General features: G+C 47.5%; 2 protein-coding genes across 2 annotated transcripts in view; one reads left to right on the plus strand and one right to left on the minus strand.

Moving 5' to 3' along the window:
* Positions 1-709: 709 nt before the first annotated feature.
* Positions 710-7,454, minus strand: LOC148214434 (uncharacterized). The gene is made up of 5 exons (XM_088151510.1): positions 7,446-7,454; positions 6,442-7,363; positions 2,642-2,771; positions 1,431-1,786; positions 710-1,160 (listed from the first exon to the last, which is right to left on the minus strand). Exons 1-5 carry the CDS (start codon positions 7,452-7,454, stop codon positions 1,147-1,149), a joined length of 1,431 nt encoding a protein of 476 aa, XP_088007636.1. The 3' UTR covers positions 710-1,146.
* Positions 7,183-19,187, plus strand: part of ATP11C (ATPase phospholipid transporting 11C (ATP11C blood group)) — a 62,770-nt gene continuing 50,765 nt past the window's right edge. The window contains exon 1 of the mRNA XM_088151596.1: positions 7,183-7,479. Coding sequence (XP_088007722.1) covers positions 7,453-7,479 — 27 coding nt within the window. The 5' untranslated portion in view covers positions 7,183-7,452. The remainder of the gene's footprint in view (positions 7,480-19,187) is intronic.

A 19,187-nucleotide genomic window follows, 5' to 3' on the forward strand; every position in this document is an offset into this window, starting at 1 on the left:
ATCCCGGCCAGTTTTAATCAGGCTGAGAAAACAGCACCCTCTAGTGTCCACCTTCTGCCTTAAAATTGCATTCCATTTTTATTTTCCCATTTTCTTTTAACCCTTTTCCCAAAACACGCCTCCGGCACTAACCGTCAAAACCTGCCAAAACGTAGGAAAATCCAAAGACGTGTGTCTGTGGCATCCGCCACGGCTGTAGGATTTCCTGTGAGTTTTAATGTGTCTGGATGTTTTTAGGGATGCAAACCACCGGCGTCCACATAGATTATGGAGCTCCAGGGGTTAGGATCAAGCGACACGTAAATCAATATCTATGCTAGGACAGGAAACCCCACTGAAGCTTCAAGGTTTCGTTGTGTGAAGCAAATTGTGCCGATAAGAGACTTGGCAGTTTTGGTTAGGAAAAGAAAAAGTAACGGAAGAGACTGTTGTCAAAGCCCTTAGCCACGGTTGATCCGCATTCCCCGATGTGGCTCAGCTGTGCAGCCTTTGGAGAGGGGCTGTGGGGTTTAAAATGTACGCAAAGGAGCGTAAGGCATGCAGTTCTCCACCCGGCGTGCCTCTGAAACTCTAAAATAGGCCAAAATGTTATTGAAGCACTGGCAGAACAGGAAAAGGAATGATGCCCGAACCAAACATCTGATTTCTTCAGGCATCGTTCCTTTTCCCATTGTAGCTTCCGAAACAAGACATCTGTCCAAGCAAGAGGTGAATATAGGTTTTTACTGTTCGCAAAGAGGAACATGGAGGATAGTTCATGTATATTTTTAACTGCAGGCTCTTCAGACAGGATGGTGCGTCCGAAACGGCAATTACGGTAACCCTTGATAAGGCTGTTTGCTGACACTTCTGTTCCTTCTTGGTTTGTTTGTTAACCATCAGCCTCCCCTTCCTTGGTTACCATTAATTGTTCATTAAGGGTGTAGCTGTTAAGTCCATTTGGATTTTGGTTAAAAAAAAAACTTCGCTTGCCATCATTAGTTTCCATGTAATTAATCAGGGTTCCCCTCCCTTCCTCAGTCTTTTGTTTCTTCGTTTTGGTTCCTCAAATAAGTCACCTCCTTGCCCCATTAGAAATTAATCCCAGATTTCTACTCACAGTGACCCGTCCTTCTTCCGTTCTTTGAGGAGCATCTCAGAGTCTTCCTATGACTGTGTTCCTTTTTCCGAAAGGAAAAAAAAATGTCACGAAGTTTGGCTTCCAATACACTCCTCCAAAGCATTAGCAGGGGTGGGGTCAGCCATAGATTCAGGGCTGTTTGGGCTCGATGTACGGCAGGTGCTGATCCCCCCCCAGTTCGATCCGTGGCTTTCACAGCAGCCATGGAAGCAAAGCCAACCCGCCAGCCTCCCAGGAATGGCCGCTCTGGTTCATCACATCTGGTGGATGGCACAGAGCACCACGCTCCCCGATTCATTACTTCCCCCACCTTCTTCATCCTGGGAGCTCCAATCCATGAGGGACTCCTTCGAATCACTCCAGGAGGAGCTGTACAAACACTGGAAATGCTCCAGTGAGTAGACGCTTCCCGTTTCATCCAAATGGATGCTTTCAGAGGAATTGCTCTGATAAATGTGGCTGATGGATCTTTTGCGTTGGGGCTTCGGCTTTGGCAATGTGGTGCTCTGGACTTTGGACTCCACGGGTGTTGGTTCCTGGGATGGTGGTTGGGCTGCCGTCCATTCAGAAGAAGTCAACTGGTTGGTCTGAGAAGGAGAGAGGACGATTCTGGTCTCCACACGGTGGGTTTGGATGGCGTAAGATTTCAGCTCCTCCTTCAGGGGCCTTCAGGCAGACAAGAGGAGGAAGAACATCTCAATAAGATACCATTTTCTGCAGAACTCCAAGCATAGTAGAGGGAAGGATGTCTTCATCCAGAGGGCCCTCACATGGACAGCCTCCCCTGCTACATTCCCATCAATGGCGCCAAAGTAGGCAGAATCAAAGCCGCCTCCATCCTGTTAGACAAGGTAATCTATTATGCTAAGCCAAGGTTTGCTTCACTGTGGTTTATTAAATAAACCATCACTCTCTGGATGTGTTCAACATCAGACATGCTTTGCAGACCACAATAGCCCAGCCCATGGCATACGCAAAGGCAAAACCAGACTGCTTTCTAGTTTGGTTGTGGAGATGGGCAAACCCAGCTGTTTGCAGGTAGACATGCAACTCTGTGCTCACAGATGAACTAATGCGTCCACCCCATTCCAGCCAGCCAATCAGCAGCCTTCTCCAACTTAATCTCCTCCAATGAGGTTGAGATGGGATTGGATCATCCTAGATGAACAAGTCAGAAGTATGTCCCAACACATTTGGAGAATTTTGACTCAGAGCACAGTCAGATTTTTTTTTTCCTGACCAGAGACTGAATCTGGGAATGTTTTAGGAAAAGCAGATGTTCTGTAGCTAAAGCTATGTCAAGTAAGCTTCCAGTCCTCGTGGTTCAGAATGAAGGAACCCAAGAAGTTTCTTCATACCTAATCAGACCTCTGGCACATCTCCTCAGTGCTATGAACGCTATCCAATGGCAGCTGAGTCATTTTACATCTAAGCCATTTAAATCATGGCTTATTCCATAAGCCACAGCAGCTGGGTTCCCACCCTTTCTCCAGACAGCTGTTGGGGTGGGTTCATACTCACATGTCTTTACTGATCAGTCTGAAGTGGAGGAAGATGCATCCAACGATTAGAAAGATCAAGAGGATCATGAACAAACACATCAGGCCTATGAGCAGGTCTTGCTTGAGTCTCTGCTTTTCCATGGAGTCGTCTAGCAAGAGACAATTGGTTGGAAGCAGAAGTGCTAATTAGTTAGTTAGTTAGTTAGTTAGTTAGTTAATCCATTAGACTAACTTTTCTATCCATCAGACTCTAGCTGGCCAACAGCTGAAAACCCAATACAAACCATGACAAACAGCCAAACATAAGAATGGATACAATAATTCTTCAGGCATTTCCAAAGACCTGGCTGAAGGAGAAGGTGGGAACCAAGTCTACTGGCTGGAAGCAGTGAAGAAGACGACTTCTTCCTGAGTTCTGAATGCAGGGACATCTTTAAGAGGGCTGTTCCTGCAGATCTGAACGTCTGAGAAGGGGTGTGTTGAGATATGGGACTCCCTTCTACACTTACCCCAAGGTATCCACCAAATGACCCATTCCAGAGATGAACATTCAGGGGGGTTCTGGGCATTGTGCTCTTCCAGTGGACCATTCTGATTTGGCCACAGAAATGAAGATGCGCTCCAATGGAGCTCAATTTCTGTTGACCTCATGGAGGACACATCATGGCACGTGTGCAATTTTCTTGGCAACAATATGGAAGTGGTTTCTTCCTGACTTCCTACAGTAGCCATAGCCTTGAATTTCCTCATGGTCTCCCATCCAAGAACTAACCTAGTCCTAGCCTACTTAGCTTCTGAGCCCAGCTAATGTTGCTATCTGCTACGTCTTACCATGATGCATTTCTTTTTGGGAACCATAGGAAGCTGTATCCTCCTGAGTGATGATGATACCCCATCCACCCCAGGAATGTCTACAAACAGGAATCTTTTCCTGCTATATTAGGAGATGTTGGGAATTGAATCTTCGGATTGCAAAGCATTTATTCAGCCAGTTTGTTAAAGCTGTCTGAATTTATAAAAAAAATCACATGGGCTTTACAGGGGGCTTCTGATGGTCTCCCACCAAGATTTCTGATTGCAGCCCCCTTCTTAGTGTTAGCAGAGCTCCAATAGTGAGGACTCCCACATCCTTAATGAAGACCCAGTTCCCAAGAACCTTTGGGGGAAGGAAGCCATGACACATCATCTCACATCTGGTCAAAAGCGACGTGCAGGCTACATACATCCTAACTCCATTTTCCTCATTCAGTACAAGGGTATCTGCAGGGAATATGTGCAACAGCCATAAAAAACAGGTGAAGCTTCAACTGCACCATTGTGGGCCCATCTTGACTTTTTTGACCATATCCTGTGGACACCCCTGTCTCCAGAGAAGATGGATGCCTCCTGGAAGCTGAAGCCTAGAACATCTGAAGACCTGAAGTGGTCTAGGAGCTCATTTTGTGGTTGCCAAGCAGATCAGTCTCACTGCCTGCCTGCCCCTTTCAAGGTCCCTTACCTTGACATAAGTGTGGCCTTAAAAAGATGGAGAAAAGTAGGAAAGTTTCGGGAAAGCCGGTCATGGTTCCCTTAGCCTTTGCTTCTCCCCATGCTGACTTCATAGCGACTTTGCCGTGGAAATCCATGACACGCCCAGCATTCTCAACAACATTCTGACAGCATAATCTCTGCCCAGTGGAGGAGAAGGGAAACCAGGACATGATGAGGGCTGAGAAGGTCCCAAGCAGGACATCTTCTAGCACAGGGTTCCTCAACCTTGGCAACTTTAAGACGAGTGGACTTCAACTCCCAGAATTCCCCAGCCAGCATGCTGGCTGGGGAATTCTGGGAGTTGAAGTCCACCCATCCTAAAGTTGCCAAGGTTGAGGAACCCTGTGCTAGCAGGTTGTCCTTCTTGATCTGGCTCCTATCCCTGCTTCCTCACTCTACCGCTCCTCCTAGGCACTCCTCAGCCTTTGACGGTGTTTCTCTGCTCCCAGCCTATGGCCCTCTGGAGCTACAACCCTACAACGCAGGTGGAATGACTACAAGGGCCAAGGTCCCTCTGAGCAAAACAAGACCGCCACTGGGATGGGCCAGAGGTCAGAAGAAGAGTCCAGCCCATCTGGTCCCGATAAGGATGCGTTGAAATCTACCGTGCAAATTTGCAGAGGGCTTTCTCTTCCCATGCAAAAGATGCTTTCACTTCTCTACTTCTCAGGCTGTTGGAGAATTGTTTTCTGTATCTTCCTGGGGGCTGGGGGGTCGAGCTGAGTTTATTGCTGGAGGGGCAATGTCTGTATTTCGGGGTTCGTTGCTCATCAGCCTCCCTGGCTGAAGAAGTCCCTTGGGAAAGGTTTTCATCCCGGCCACCCATTTTTTGCACTCGGCGAAAGCCAATCTTCCTTTGCAAAAGTCGAGGAAGCTACATTCTGCAATTCACAGAGAGATCAGCATTTTAACACCTTTCTTCCAAAAAGACAAGATTATTTTGTGTACTCCTGTTTAAATCCCAATTAAACTTTTGACCCTTGTCGCATTCCAGACCCTGTTTTAATGGTGGGTTGTGTTTAAGAAAAAAAAAAGGCGGGGGGAGTCTTTTGTTTGCACCTGTGAATTTTCCAAAGAGCGTTTCCCTCTAAACCTTAGATAATGAGAAAGATTCCTACCACTTTCTCTCTTCCACTTAGGCCAACCTCCTGATCAGCTTGTGTTTAGGACAAAAAATGAAGGCCTTTTAATCCTTTGGGTCCTCGTTGTAGAATCTACACCCCCCCCCCCGGTTGGAAAGGCGATTTTCCTTTCTGGAACAATCTCTCGAGCTGTGGAATCCTGGCCCCAGACTTAGCGCAAGCTTAGAAGTCAGATCATTTGCCACTCACCGTTTTCTCCCCCCGGCCACCCCCGTTTCTGCCATTTTCTTTTAATTAATGAAAAAGTATTTCACACGCGGTCCATATTTCTAGCCAACTGAAGGTTCCAGCAGGTAACAGCTCTTGGCTGATGTTGTCTGAGCTTGGAACTTAAGCAGGCTCAGGCCTGATTAGTAATTGGATGGGAGACCACAAGGAAATCCAAGGACAAAGGGCTAGTCTTGGAATATGAAAGGCCATAGCAAACCACTTCCCTGCTGTTGCTGAGAAAACAGCGTGAAGCTGGCTATGAAATTATTAGGCCCTGAGTTCAACTCAAAAGAAACTTGAGTTTACCCAGCTAAGGTGGTACACGCAATTAAAATGGGGAATACAAAATGTAATTTAAGAAATGAAACGAAGTTCCTGCAGCTGAAGGCTTTGGAAGTGGGTCCCGCTGCCCAGAGAAAGCTGAAGGGGAATGGAAGTTGAGCCTCCCAGATGGTGGGCAGAGCGTCATTTGCCTTCCCACCCCTGGGCATTCGGTGAGTGGTTCCTTGCAGAGCGGTCTCCCTTTCGGGAAAGATCCAACTTTGCAGCATTTTGGTTTCAGCTCAGGTCCAGAAACCTTAGGAACCTGTTCAGGAGGCAAGCAGTTAAAGTCTGGGTCAGGTAAGACAGGGTAAGTATGAGATTCCCAAGTGTTTGTTTGCGCAGTTGGGCGGAGCAGGTGAACGGGTGTGGGGTTATCGCAGTTCCCTATCAGCTGGAAAATCTGCTGATGTGGTGCGTAAAAGAGGCAGAGGCGTGCAAGCTGGGTTTATTGCGGCTCCTCTCACCCAGTGTGCAAGACACCCCCGGCCCAATTGGATGAGTTTTATTTACTCGCGAGATTCCTACCCCCTCCCTTCCCGGATGCTCCAGGCTCTGTTCATAACACCCCCCGGCCCGTTCTTCCCACAACAGCCCTGCGAGGTAGGCAGCCTACTCCAGCGAGTGCCTGCGCGCCTGGAAGAGTTCACGGGGAAGAGACCCGAACTGAACACAGCCCTCCGTTGAGACGGCTGTTCCCGAGAGCTGCGGGGGCTCCCCCGCCCTCCCCCACGCCGAACCGCCCGGAGAATAAAGCCTTTGCCCGGCAGTTTTCCGCTCTTCCTCCCCGCGCGCAGAAGCCGCGAAGGAGCCGCTGGCGGGGAGAGGCCGCCGGGCGGGGGCAGGAGACGCGCGCCCGGCAGCCCAAGAGCCGCGCTGGGCAAGGGCCGGCCGCGGGCGAAGCGGCCCCTCCGCGCGGGCTGGCGCGCCGGGCGACCGGGGGGAACCGCGCCCGCTGCCCCCGGCACGGGGCGGGCGGAAGGCGCGGGGCCGCCCCGAGGCAGCGGCGGGCGGGGAGCGGCGCGCCACGTGCGCTCGGCGAGGAGGCGGCGCCCGGTGGGGGGGAGGGGGAGGGGGAGGGGGCGGGGAGCCGCGCCTCCGCCGGCCGGGTCCGCCTGCGCCTCGGCCAGCCCGCAGGGCGGCGTTCCGGCCTCCCGAAACAACAACGCCGCCGCCGCCGCCGCCGCCGCCGCCTCCGGGCCAGGCAGCCCGCCCTTCTCGACGGCCACCGGGCGCCCCCGCCGCCGTTCCAGCGATGCCGCCCAGCAGTCGTCTCCGGCCAGGCTGAGCGGGCGGCGCAGGGGCGCAGCTGGGGCTCGGCTCGGCTCGGCCCGGCCCGGCCCGCTGCTGCCGCTGCCGCTGCCGCGAGGGAGCCCGCTCGGGGCTGCGGCTGGCGGGAAGAGGCGGCCGAGGCGGCGCGATGCGGAAAGCAGGCAGCGCGCCGCCGCGCCGCCGGTGAGCCGAGCCCGGCCCGAGCGGAGGCAGGGCGCCCGGCCGCTCGACACAGCGGGGCTCTCGCCGCCCCGACCTCGCCGAGGCTGGGCGCGCGCCGCCCGCCAGGCCCGCCGCGCCGCCACTGCGCGCCGCGCCGCCGCTGCGCTCCCCCGGGCGCTGCGGCACCTCCACCATGCTGCGCCGGCAGCTCCAGCGCTTCGTAAGTTCCGCCGGGGCGGGGGGCGGTTCTCTCCGGGGGTCGTCTCCCTGCCCGCGGCCCCTCCGCGCGCTCCTGCTCGGGGCCCACCGCCCCGGCCGGGCTGCCCGCTCCCTCGCTCGCGGGGCAGGGCTGGGCTGGGCTGGGCTGGGCTCTGCTTCTCCCCGGCTTGGCGCGCCCGGCGGGGGCAGCCCCGTGGCGGCGTCGCGGTTGCAGCGCGAGGGTGGCGGCGCCGAGGCGGGGATTGGCCCCTTCGCCCGCCGCGCCCCCCGCCGGCGGCGGTCCTTTTGTTCCTCCTGGCTCCAAGGGAGCAGACGGGGAGAAGCTGGGACTCCCTGCTTTTCCAGAGACGCCCCCCCCGGGCCATGGGGGCAGAGGGGTTGAGAGGAGGGCCCGGGCTGGGGAAGGGCAAATAGGGAGATTCCTCCACCCGCACAGGCAGACCTGGGGGTTACCCAGCGGTGTGAATTGGTGACAGATTTGGGGGGGCTGGGGGTGTTTGCATCCGAGCAGGGGGAGGAACAGGAAAGGGACAGGGCAGAAGGTGCGGTGTTCTCCCTTCCTAGAGGAACAGCAGCCTCATCGGCCACCTCCCTGCAAACAGAGAGCTAGTCCCTCAGGAGCAGGCCGAGGGCTTCATGAAGACCTGATGAGCTAGTTCTTTGTTTGCAGGGAGATGAGCTTGCTCTCGCCACCAGGCTGCCTAGAATTAGGAAGGATACACCAGTAGTCTTCTCCCCTGTCCCTTTTCTCCTCTCCCGCTGAAATGCAAAAACTGCATTTTGCTTTTTTTTTTTTGGTCTCCCCTATCCTGAAGCTGGCCCAGGGGGGCTGTTGCCTTAAAAACCCCAGAAACTTTCACGCCGGAGAACCACCTCAGAAAGGCACACACCCCTATCGGGGGTGGGTGGCGGGGTGGGTGAAGCTTCTAGCAATCTGTTTGCAAATGTCTGCTTGCGGGGTGTGCTTCTGGCATCAAGCACCCCGTCCACAGGGGGGGGCAGGACAGCCCAGAGAAGATTCAGTTGTTCCCGAGATCAGAATTCCTTCTTTTAATTCCAGCGTGGTTTCCCAGAGTCCATCCGTGGGGCAGTTTTATTAGCCGTGCTGCATTGCTGTCCGTGTAGCGTTTGTTCCTGAAGGGGGTGTCATGCGAGAGAGAGAAAATAGGACGGAGATCCCTTGTCCTGAGGCTGGTTTTGTGGGCCAAAAGCCCTGGGTTCAATTTGCAGCATTCTTATGTTTATTTTGATTGGTAAGCAGAAAAAAATAGCCTGGACCGCTGAATGCCAACCTGACTTAACGCAGGGAAAGGACTCGACATTTGTAACTGTTGTCAAACTTTCTACTTTTACTCCGTTGCTACTTGTTTTTGTTTAGGGCAGACCCGCTGCTTTTATTTTGTCATGCACAACTCAAAACTCTCCTTTTTCCAGCCTCCTGATGCTGAGTAAGTTGCCGTGAGGCACGTTAGGCAATGCAGAGAAGTTTGGATTTTTCGATTTCATTTGCTCCTGGAAAGAGGAGAAAATAACGCCTGCAGAGTAGCGATAGTCCTTAGCCTTTCATTCTTTGAAGGCCGCCAGCTATGGAGAGTCCACAGATGTAGCTTGTTACCTGTTCCTTTTGATCGGCCTGTATAAATTTATGTCACCCTTTAAGGAGATATATACACATGCACCCATCTTGATTTCCCCCCAAAAAATGGCTCTTTCCTTTATTTTTTTATTTGAATCAGTGGTATTGATTGATTGATTGATTTTATTTTTATTTTATTTATTTAACTTGTCCCTGCCCATCTCCCCACAATGGGGGAATTTTATAATTTAATGGGGGATTTAAGTTGAGGTTTAATGTTAAAACAGATGACAGCCAGATGTCTTCAGGGCAGGAAGACCATTGCAAAATTATAGAATACAGAAATTATACATGATATAATTATGTGTGATTTAATGATTCGGTCATGGCATGCATTACTGAAAAACGGTAAGCCTTTATAGCAATGCCAGATATTCTGTAAGTGCTGCCAGTGTGGATGTATATATATATTAAAAAATGGAGTTTATTTCTAAGGCTGGAAAAAGATTTGCTCCTTAGCTGAACTTTTCATCTGTGTGGCTAGTGTTGCAACTTTCGATACTTAATCCATATATATTGTAATATTGTAGTCATAACTGACTTTGGCACTCTTGAGGTAGTCCCTCTGCTGATGGAGGGACCCATTTCCAACACATATGTACAAAACCAAGATAAATATTGGCGCATTTAATGGCATGTCCTGATTTGTCCTAATTTCTCCCTCCGCGCAACAGCAGTCAATTCTGCCACATCTCTTGGGAATTAATTAATTGGCTGACAGGAAGCCAGATCACCACTGTATATTCTCACCCATTTCCTCGATTTAAAAGTGTGTGTTCTGGCTGGGACTCCCAGGGCCTGTAAACAAACTTCCAAAAAGTTATAAAACAGCTGGATTTCAACCAGCAGTGATACTCAGCTGCCAGAACTAAAAGACAGCCTTAATGGAAGGCAGGAGTAACAAGAAGAACTTTTTAATTTCAAAGTAATAGGAAGCCTCTTTGTGGCTTTAGTTCCCACGCACATTGGTTGAGCAGTAACATTGTGTTCTGGGTCAGTGTGTTGCATGTCTGGTGTCTTCAAGCAAACCAGGATACAGTGAACTGGGGCAAAGTATAATGTAAGAATTGGAGGCCATCTAGGGCTTTGCAAGGTTTCAGAAGATCCCTTAGCCGCTTCTGATAACCCCAAAACTTTTTTTTTTTACGTTCCAATTATTTTTGTTTTTCATAATATACAAATGAAAAAACGAGAAAAAAAAAGATTACAGTGAAAGTATGAGAAATAGAAGAATGACAAAAGGAGAAAAATAGTAGAAATGTAGATTAGAAAATAGAAGAAAAGAGAAACAAGAAAAAATACACATACAAACATTTAACAAAGTGACTTCTGACTTCCTTTGCAAAGGATATATACAAAGAACTTTTCTTACAACCTTGTTTAACTTTATAACTTCTACTTTTCCCAATAGTTTATTATTGTAATGAATCATCGAACCCATATGTCACTATTTGATTATGTTCAATTTCATACAGAAAGAAGGAAAGAACAGAACATGTCTTTATTTGGTCAACGACCAGCAAATTTAAGTGAACAATGGCAGAGTAAAACATTGATAAAATCCTATACTAAAAGACAGATCACATAATAATATTACATTCATTCCTTTATAACCTTTCTGTTCTGTTCTATTTCATATAGAAAATCAATAAATGGCTTCCAGTCTTTCTTAAATTAAACCCAAAAACTGTTTTTAAGGATGAGAAGGGGTGTGGTTGAACTTCATCCCAGTTGTTGGCTCCAGAAAGTTTCTGGGAATATCCAAAGTCTGTTGAGACATGCCACTTGTGCCACTTGGTCTTCCTTGCCTCCTATCAGTGTCCCTTGCTTAGATGGTGCAGGGACCATCCCGCCACGTTCAGAGCATGACATGTCCAATGTCGCTTCCCAAATTCAGCTGCTCCTGAGATAAGGCAAGGGTTGGGGAGCAAGAATTGTGAACCGCTTCCCGTTTAATTTCCCCAGAGAATGGCATTTCCATTGGCAGGAAAGCTGCGATCCTCCAGATGCTGGCAGACTCTACCTTTTCATTATTACGGCTAGCCCATAGAAGGCCAGACCCTCCTTGCTTTCCCCAGCATAGGCAACAGAAAAGGTAACGTGTGCATTCACTCAGTTAAGCTTTGTTGTTTGCTCCCGCCTAAGAATCGGGTAGTCCTCTCGAAGTCTGAGGTTAAAAGCTAGTTTAATTTCTAAACTAGCCCTAAGTATGGCACGGACTTATTTTTTTTTGTTGGTTTCCTGAACCACTGACCTCTTAAGTGATGTTTTTTTCACCTTTAAATTTTCTTCCAGCCAACATTTCTGTTTGATGTTTACCCCCTGTGGTGTATTTCAGTCCTTTCAGTCTTACCCTCAGGCTGTTGAGCGAAGCTGTCCAGTTTTACAATTCCTTGCATTTCCAAAGTATGATGGCATACTTACCTTCTGTCACTTTCAGTTTCATCATTAGGCCCACTGTTCTCTTTGCTTTGGGATGGCTAGTGACCACAATAAAGACTGATTTGATTAATTTCTTACCTAGCCAGGAGATGTTTACAGCACATGTGCTGGGCTCCTCCTGCCTTTTCCTTCTGGCATCTTTCGCCTTTCTGGGGTCTGGCCTTCCCCTACCAAATTAGGTTCATCTTTCACCTCCTCTGTACCTACACCCCCCCCCCGCCCCCCAATTCCATGCTGCTTTCTTCCATGGGCTTCCAGAGCTTTCTGCTTCTCGGCCTCTTCTCTCACCCAGTTTGGGCGAGAAGGTTTTGCTTCCAAGTTCTCCTTGTAGACAACTTTCTACCCAACGAAAAGCTTTTCCTGGGCACCGGGAGCAAAATTGGGGTGTTGCAAAACTCTGCCCGAGACGCTCTACCCTTGGCCCACTGATGCACGGGTTCCAACTTTGGCTGCCGTTCCAAAGCAAACCAAACCATATTTTGAAAGCAGCAATTCCCAGATGAAACACTTCCTACCCGCCTCCCCCTTGTTAGTTTTCTGGGCCTGTTCCATTCCCCGTTGCCAAGTCCAACAGAGGCCCTTCGGCTGCGTTAGGAGGCAACAGATGGACGTTTCCTGCAACCGAATCTTGCACAGCCCTGTCTGTCTTCACCGGCTTCCAGGTTCTGTTAACCCTGGGGAGATAAACAGAAACCTGCAGAACTTGAGAAAGGCTGCTTTGCAACAACAGGAGATTGGAGAAGTAGAGATAGGCCTGGGTGGAAAAACGTACCACCATTTCCCCCTCCTGTAACTCCATTTGTCCCAGGATTTTATCATTCCCGCTAGGCAGCCGGGGTTATGCACATAGGAGTTCCATTGCCTTGGACACCACACCCTTTCGTGAGTGGGAGAAACAGAATCAGTGTTTGGTCTGATTTTTATATCATGCTTCCTCCCAGAGGAGTGCACTGTAGAAAAGCAGCAAAAAAAAATAGTCCTCAAGGGGAAAAGAAGTTAGATAAAACAAGAGTCAAACCTGAAAACGAGACAATCCAATCTGGCGTCTCCAGAGTTTCCCTCGCACAAAGGAAATTCAAAGTAACGCATCATAAATTCACTAAAATGGGCAGATTCTCTGCAGTTGGGCTCAACTCCTGTCGGGAGATCGTGCATAATGATCTTGGCCTGCCTCACGGGGCTGTGGTAAGGTGTACGTCTACGAAGGACTTTGCATGTTCCTCAAGACACGTGTTTGTGTAGTTGGGTTGTCCTAGAAGCCAAGCAGAGCTGGCTTTGGAGATTAGCCCATACTTTTGGGAGCCATAAGGACTAGCGCCTTGCGTGGTAAAATTGCAGAGGGGCCTGAATCCTACTTGAAAGCTACGAATCGGTCAGATCTGACCGATTCATAGCTTTCAAGTAGGATTCAGGCCCCTCTGCAATTCAGTGTCTACATCTGGAACTGACCAATAAGTCTCGAGCTACCTCGAAAATGGTTTTGAAATGCAACCAACTTCCACCTTCCATCTGTGGCAGGTTAAAATTCTCCATTGCGGGAGACTACAATATACTTAAGTCCTCAAGCTTCAGGCTGGCTGTTTCTGTTATTCTGTTGTAATCTCCAGGTCATCAAGTATTTATGGGGTGACTTCTTGCAACCGCTTTGTTTATAGACTTTTATCAAGGATACCTTTGCCCTAGTCTTTTTTCTCCTGGCGTTACTGGAAAGATACCCTACGGACAATATTTTAAAAACCATTTCATCTGGGGACCATGCAGGGGCATCACGGGGGTGGGGGGGGAGGTCAGAAACATTAAGATGGTCATTGAAGTTTCTTACTCTCCCCCAACATTCAGTTATTCCGAAGTTGTACAACCCAAGCTCCGTTCATCCAGTTTCCTTTCTAATCACACTGTTGTCTTTACAGCCTGTTCCATTAAAAAAATACTTGCTCAGAAGTGTAAGTGAATAGGAAGGGGGGGTAATAAGGTGTCCCATTTTTTGCTTTGTTAGGCCACCGATTTTGCATTGCTCTTACTTATTGACCAGCTCACAAGGAAGTTTACAAGACCCAGGAACAGCCAGAGGGCAGGGGGGGGGGGGACATACGTATGTTAGGCACACGGTATAGTCTGTCCTCTTCCCAGTTTCTAAAATTTGACTGAAGCAGAAATAGGTTTGCCGAAAGAAAACGTTTCTGGGACACCTGTTGCGTCCTGAGGCTTTTATAATGCTGCAATGCCATGGAACAACGTCTGGCACCTTCGCTGTTTGCAAGATAATGGTTTCGGGGTCTGTCCTAGGCTCTAGCAAACCCAATCCCGCTTCCTTTAACGTTGTTCCTGGGGCTGGACCCAATTTTTTTCCTGAGGGAAATCAGTGCAGGAATCTGCTCCTCCTAAGCAACAAGTCCCAGATTTTAGGGACTTTTTGGTAATGAAAATGGCGGTCTAAAATCATTTCCCGAAAGTGTGAAGTTTATTCTTCTGTTTTTCTGGGAAGTTGGATTGGGACTGTTTTTCCTCTTGCCCTAAATCACCCAGAACTGACTCTTTTCTTGGCTGGAGTTTTATAACTATGATAGGAATGGCAATGAAAAAAGTACTGTGTCAATTTCTCAGAGCCAAGATGTCTGATGTTGAAATAGTTGATGTTTATATATTATGCTCAGATCCAGGGCTCGATTTGGAAGTTATGTTCTTTGGGGTACTTAAGAGACAGTTTGGCATAAAACTTTTTTTTTTTTTTTTGAGGCATAATCATCTCGAAGAGACCCAGCAATTACTTCCAAACTATATTTAACTGGCATTTCATCTGCTCCTTCATGTGCAGCCTTGTATAAAGTGAGGCATTTGTTGAAAAGTTGGCTTTTATTTGTGGAACACTAAAGCAGAGGCTGATACCTTTGGGGAAAAAAAAGATATCACAAGGCACATAAAAATTTTTAAAAAACCACAACGCACAGACCGTTGGGAGAAAATATGTATCACGATGCCCATAAAAAAGTGGAGCTTCAGTTACATAATTGTGGCCACCATCTTTACTTTTTTGACTGCACCCTGCAGACACCCCTGCCGATTTGAGTCATGCCTGCCTTTCAGGAAGGTGCTCAGGGCAACTTAGAATCTGATTTTTACTGTGCTTTTATTTGCACGGAGTTTTTCGTTTTTTTTTTAATGGCAGTAAATCAGGAATTTTGCATTTCAGCAGTGAATAAATGAGAGAAAGGAATGAAAATGAAGAAACAAAACATTAGTTCCCTCGTGTGGTGTGCTAAGAACAGCTTCCCACCAGTAAGAGAGTAACTTTGCCCTTACGATTAACGCTACTACTCTTTTACTCATTACTCTGCAGTTAGCCAATGATTGGGGGAGGTGGGGGGGCTCCCCTTGGCCAGCTGGGGCTTCTGATGGGGTTGAACTCAGTGTAGCATCTGGCTTAATCCTGAATATACCAGGAACTGAATTTGGCTGGAATTTGGTGACATTTACTTCCTGTTCTTTTTTGCTGCTAATAAAACATGGGTGTTCAGAAAGCTAAGCCCAGATCTTGATCCACGCAGCTTGCTGATAATGCAAGGAGGCGGCGTAAAGCAAAGTGTGGAAAAAGATTTGCGTGCGTGGAATGCAGGTTGGCGAGTGCACCCAATCGGTGAATGTCAAAGAGTGATATTCATCATTTCTCTGGAAGAGTGTTTCTCAACTTGGCCACTTGAAGATGGGTGGACTTCAACTCCCAGAATTCCCCAGCCAGCCTGGCTGGCTGGGCTTCCAGGAATTGAAGTCCACCCACCCATCTTCAAGTGGCCAAGGTTGGAGCAATGTGTCTTGGAATTGGGTTCAGAAGATATCCAAGTATTGCTGGTGCTCTGGTTGAAGGCCAATAATGCTAGATTCCAAAATATCCGGTATCAGTGCCCAGAGAGAGAGAGAGAGAGAGAGAAAGTCTCCCTGGTTGTCCCAGAATGTGCCTCTCCCATTTAGCATAGGGTGAAACAGAGAATCCTGCTTATTTTATTTTTCTTTCTTTCTTTAAATAGATTAGCCGCCCACCTCCAATGGACTACAGATCCTATAATCCCAGTCATGTTGGCTGGGACAGATGAGAGCTGTTGTCCAGTTTGATAGCCCCTGGGTGGCAAAGGATAGTGACCAGGGTTGAGAAATGCTGCTCTGGAAAGATACCCCAATAAAGAGCAAAACTTTCATACTATATTTAACTGGCATTAACTGGTGCTTAGCAGGGTTTTTAGCACAGAGGACAATTGCACTGGGTAAAACTCTTCACTTGGAGCCTTCGACATCCACGCCCTGCTATGAACCCCCAATGTAGCAGTCAAACCAGCCCTGAAAGAGAAAAGTGAGTCGAGCCAGCATGGGGTAGCGGCTTAGGGGTTGGATCAGGTTTGAATCCGGCGTCCATCACGGCAGGTGACTTGGGGCTAGGAAGGATCGTTCATCCCAGTCTACCTCAAAGGGTGGTCATGGGGAAAAATGGATAGGGGAAAGCTCTTTGGGTTCCCGCATATAAATACAATGAAAATGAATAAACAAGGAAAATGAAAGAATGCCAGTTTAATCGTCACATCCTTTGCAAAGCCCTGACCTTGGTGTCCTTTAATCAGCGTATTTATGTACCAACTTTAGTGGTAAGTACTAAAGAGTCTTTGGGGGCCTCAAAGGAAATTCTCATTTTCCCAACCCTATGAGTAAAATGCTCCTTGGTTCCATTAGGTGAGGGCTCTGCTGATTAAAAGAAAAAGAAAAAAAACAGAGGAAGCAAACTCTTCCAAAACTCTGAGAATAGCCTTCGTCAACCCTGAAGATCATTTTCACATCTCAACCTTTCTTGACTACTTTTGGAAAGGGATTGAAATGTTTTTCTCCAAATGTGGATATTGGAATATCTTCTCTCTCTTTACATCTGCACTCAAATGTTAGAATTACCTTTCTACTCCTTTCCTTCCTTTATCAACTAAAAAGATATACATTTCTGCGTATTCTCACCTTGGTTTCACACTCTGAGAGGAAATGTATGTGACTGCTCTGGTGGAATCTCTTATTTATCACCTTCAAGTTCCTAGTTCTAATGGACTTGGATAACTTTCATCTGGCGATCAAGCTGAACCTAATCCAGTGAATACTACAAGTATGTTTTCTGTATGCTGTCTTTGGACTTTAGATATTTTACGTAGATCTGCCACATTCTTTCTCCCAAGAAGCAGATGTCTCTGAAAGTCATGGCTACAGTTCCTATCCCTGTGAATGTTTGAGCTAAGGAAGGGTCTTGCGCAATAGCCCTTCTCCAAGGACTCTCCGAAGTATGCCTCCTGCGGCTGGGAATTTAATCTGGAAAACACAGTTCTGGCCCTCCTTGTTTAAATATTGTGAAAAGATTGTGAAAAGTCACAGAGGTGCAACTAGATAGGACTGGGTTGGAGGACAGAACATTGGATAATTCAGAGATTTCTGCAACTTCTGATTTGCTTGTGCAAAGAGAGGTAGTGTGTCAGTGCAGACAGATGGCATAAGATCATCTCCCACAGGCAAATGCAAAAGATCTTTCTCAAAGGAGTGACCCTTTTTGGTACTGTCAGCAAATCTGCCTCCCTTTTATGTCTGTTCTCAGCCAGTTCCTTCACAAGGACTTTAAGATCTCCTCCTACAGTAGTTGGGCACTCGATGGTTGGTTCACCTTCCACCATTGTGGCACTTCCCAGAATGATCAATAACTTCCATCCTTAACAAATCAAGATTCTTCAGCCCCTTATGGACTATCATAGGCTGTTTCTTGAAATCCATCATTCTTGACACCATTTCTTGTCTAATCAGACTGCCTAGACAAGAGACTACTTAACATCACCATTAGAAGCTCCCAGATTCTTCACTAAGACCTTTCCAGAAACAGTTTAGCAGGTTAATAATATAGGCTGTTGATAAGCCACACATTATACTAAGCCATAAACCCTCATTTGGCTGAGTTTGCACACCAAACCAGACCTCTTCCCTGGGTCTGGTTAATGTAGGGTGTAGTCAGGTCGCAAATCTGGGATCATCTAAGCCATGATTGATTCATGGAGTGAACTGCAGTTGGCTGGGTGAAGCTGTAAATCCTCATTTGTAAACATAGTGACTGAATTCACACAGGTCAAAACTCAACACGTGTTATAATTAGTGCAGAGTGTACGTATAACTATTCAACAGTTTCCTGGTAATATGAAGCCCTGCTGTATTTTATGTCCACAACAAGCAAGTACTCTTGGAACTGCAAGAATAGAGAAGGGATGAGTGAAAATGAAATTGGAAAAAAAATAGTGCAGGAAAAAGCTATTTTGGCTCAGGAACAACAGCAATTCTTGTCATATCATTTCCTGCCTTTTATTCTTGCATTATTCTGTTTAGCTACTTCAACTTTGGTTGCTATGAAAAACTGAAGCATCTGAAGTGGCTAACTTCCTGCTTTTCAGTTCCCTAATAAATTCTAATCATTTGTCCAATTAGTCTCTGTCACTGATTTTCCTCTTGCACCATCATGATTGCAACCCTGGTTGTTCTGGTCAGAAATAAGCCCTTTTGGATCCACCTGTGGCTTAGTCCCAGGTTTAAGCAGTTAGGATTAGGTCTAAACCTACTCACATTTTCACATATTGTGGAAGGCCGTAATACTCTTGGTTTGGTTTTGGCTTAGCGTGGTGTGTAGATCCAGCTGATGATAGCTCTCAAGCCACCATTTACCAAACACACAGCCATCAACTTTTTATCCCTCCAATAATTTCCTGATTGTTGGTATCTTTTCAAAGCAGATCTCACAGTTTAAGAAAAGGTGTAGACAAAATGGTTGTGCCCAGAGAAGGGCCACTAGGAGCCTGGTAGGTCTGAACCCAAAATAGCACCATCTACCTTGGATGGTGAAGGTAATCTCTGTTGCTCCAGTAGGTAGGAGAATCATAGGGTTCAGGTGGTCCACCCAAACATGCAGACCTTCAGAACTCAGATTTTTCCCAACAGCATAAACTATTAAGCAGGGGACAGTTGCTTCAAAAGGGAATAGTCTCTTGACAATCAGGAGACTATCTTCCAGAGGATGTGGTGGTACACTGACAAACTTGGGCTATGCAGCTTTGCGGGGGGAGTCTGACTTTTATGCTTTCTAAGCCTTGCAGTGAAACTAAAAGAAGGAAATGGTTTGGCCAGCATTTTTCTTCTTCCTGTATTAAAAGCCCAGTTCTGAGAACTGAAACTCTTGGAACATGTGGTGTGTCTTATCTTTGAATTGTTTTCTTATCTTTCTAGTTCTTGGGAAACATTTGTTTTACTGGGTGTGAATCCATTTTGGTGGGGGGAAATCCAACCTGGATATTGGATTTAGAATTACCTGGCCGTGCAAAGTGTCCCCTCCATCAAGTTTCTGGAGTTCCTTTTGTTTCCCTCCTAAGAAAGAAATCTTCATAATTGTAGAGAAAAGAAAACCTTCTTGTAAAGAAGGTTGAAACTCTTGATTTTTTGCCTCCTTCCTGAGAAGGAGACAAAAAATAAAGAGTTTCAACCTTCTTTGAGCCTGTAGTCGTTTCACATCATAGTTTGCTGAAGTTAACCAGACTCCAGGCTGCAGATACAGGTGGGACATAGGTCAGGATGGTTGCCAAATA

The sequence above is a fragment of the Python bivittatus genome, unplaced genomic scaffold (assembly GCF_059951505.1).
Source record: "Python bivittatus isolate LINGU-HERP-01145 unplaced genomic scaffold, Pbiv_v1 ctg000670_np1212, whole genome shotgun sequence".
Classification (NCBI taxonomy): domain Eukaryota; kingdom Metazoa; phylum Chordata; class Lepidosauria; order Squamata; family Pythonidae; genus Python; species Python bivittatus.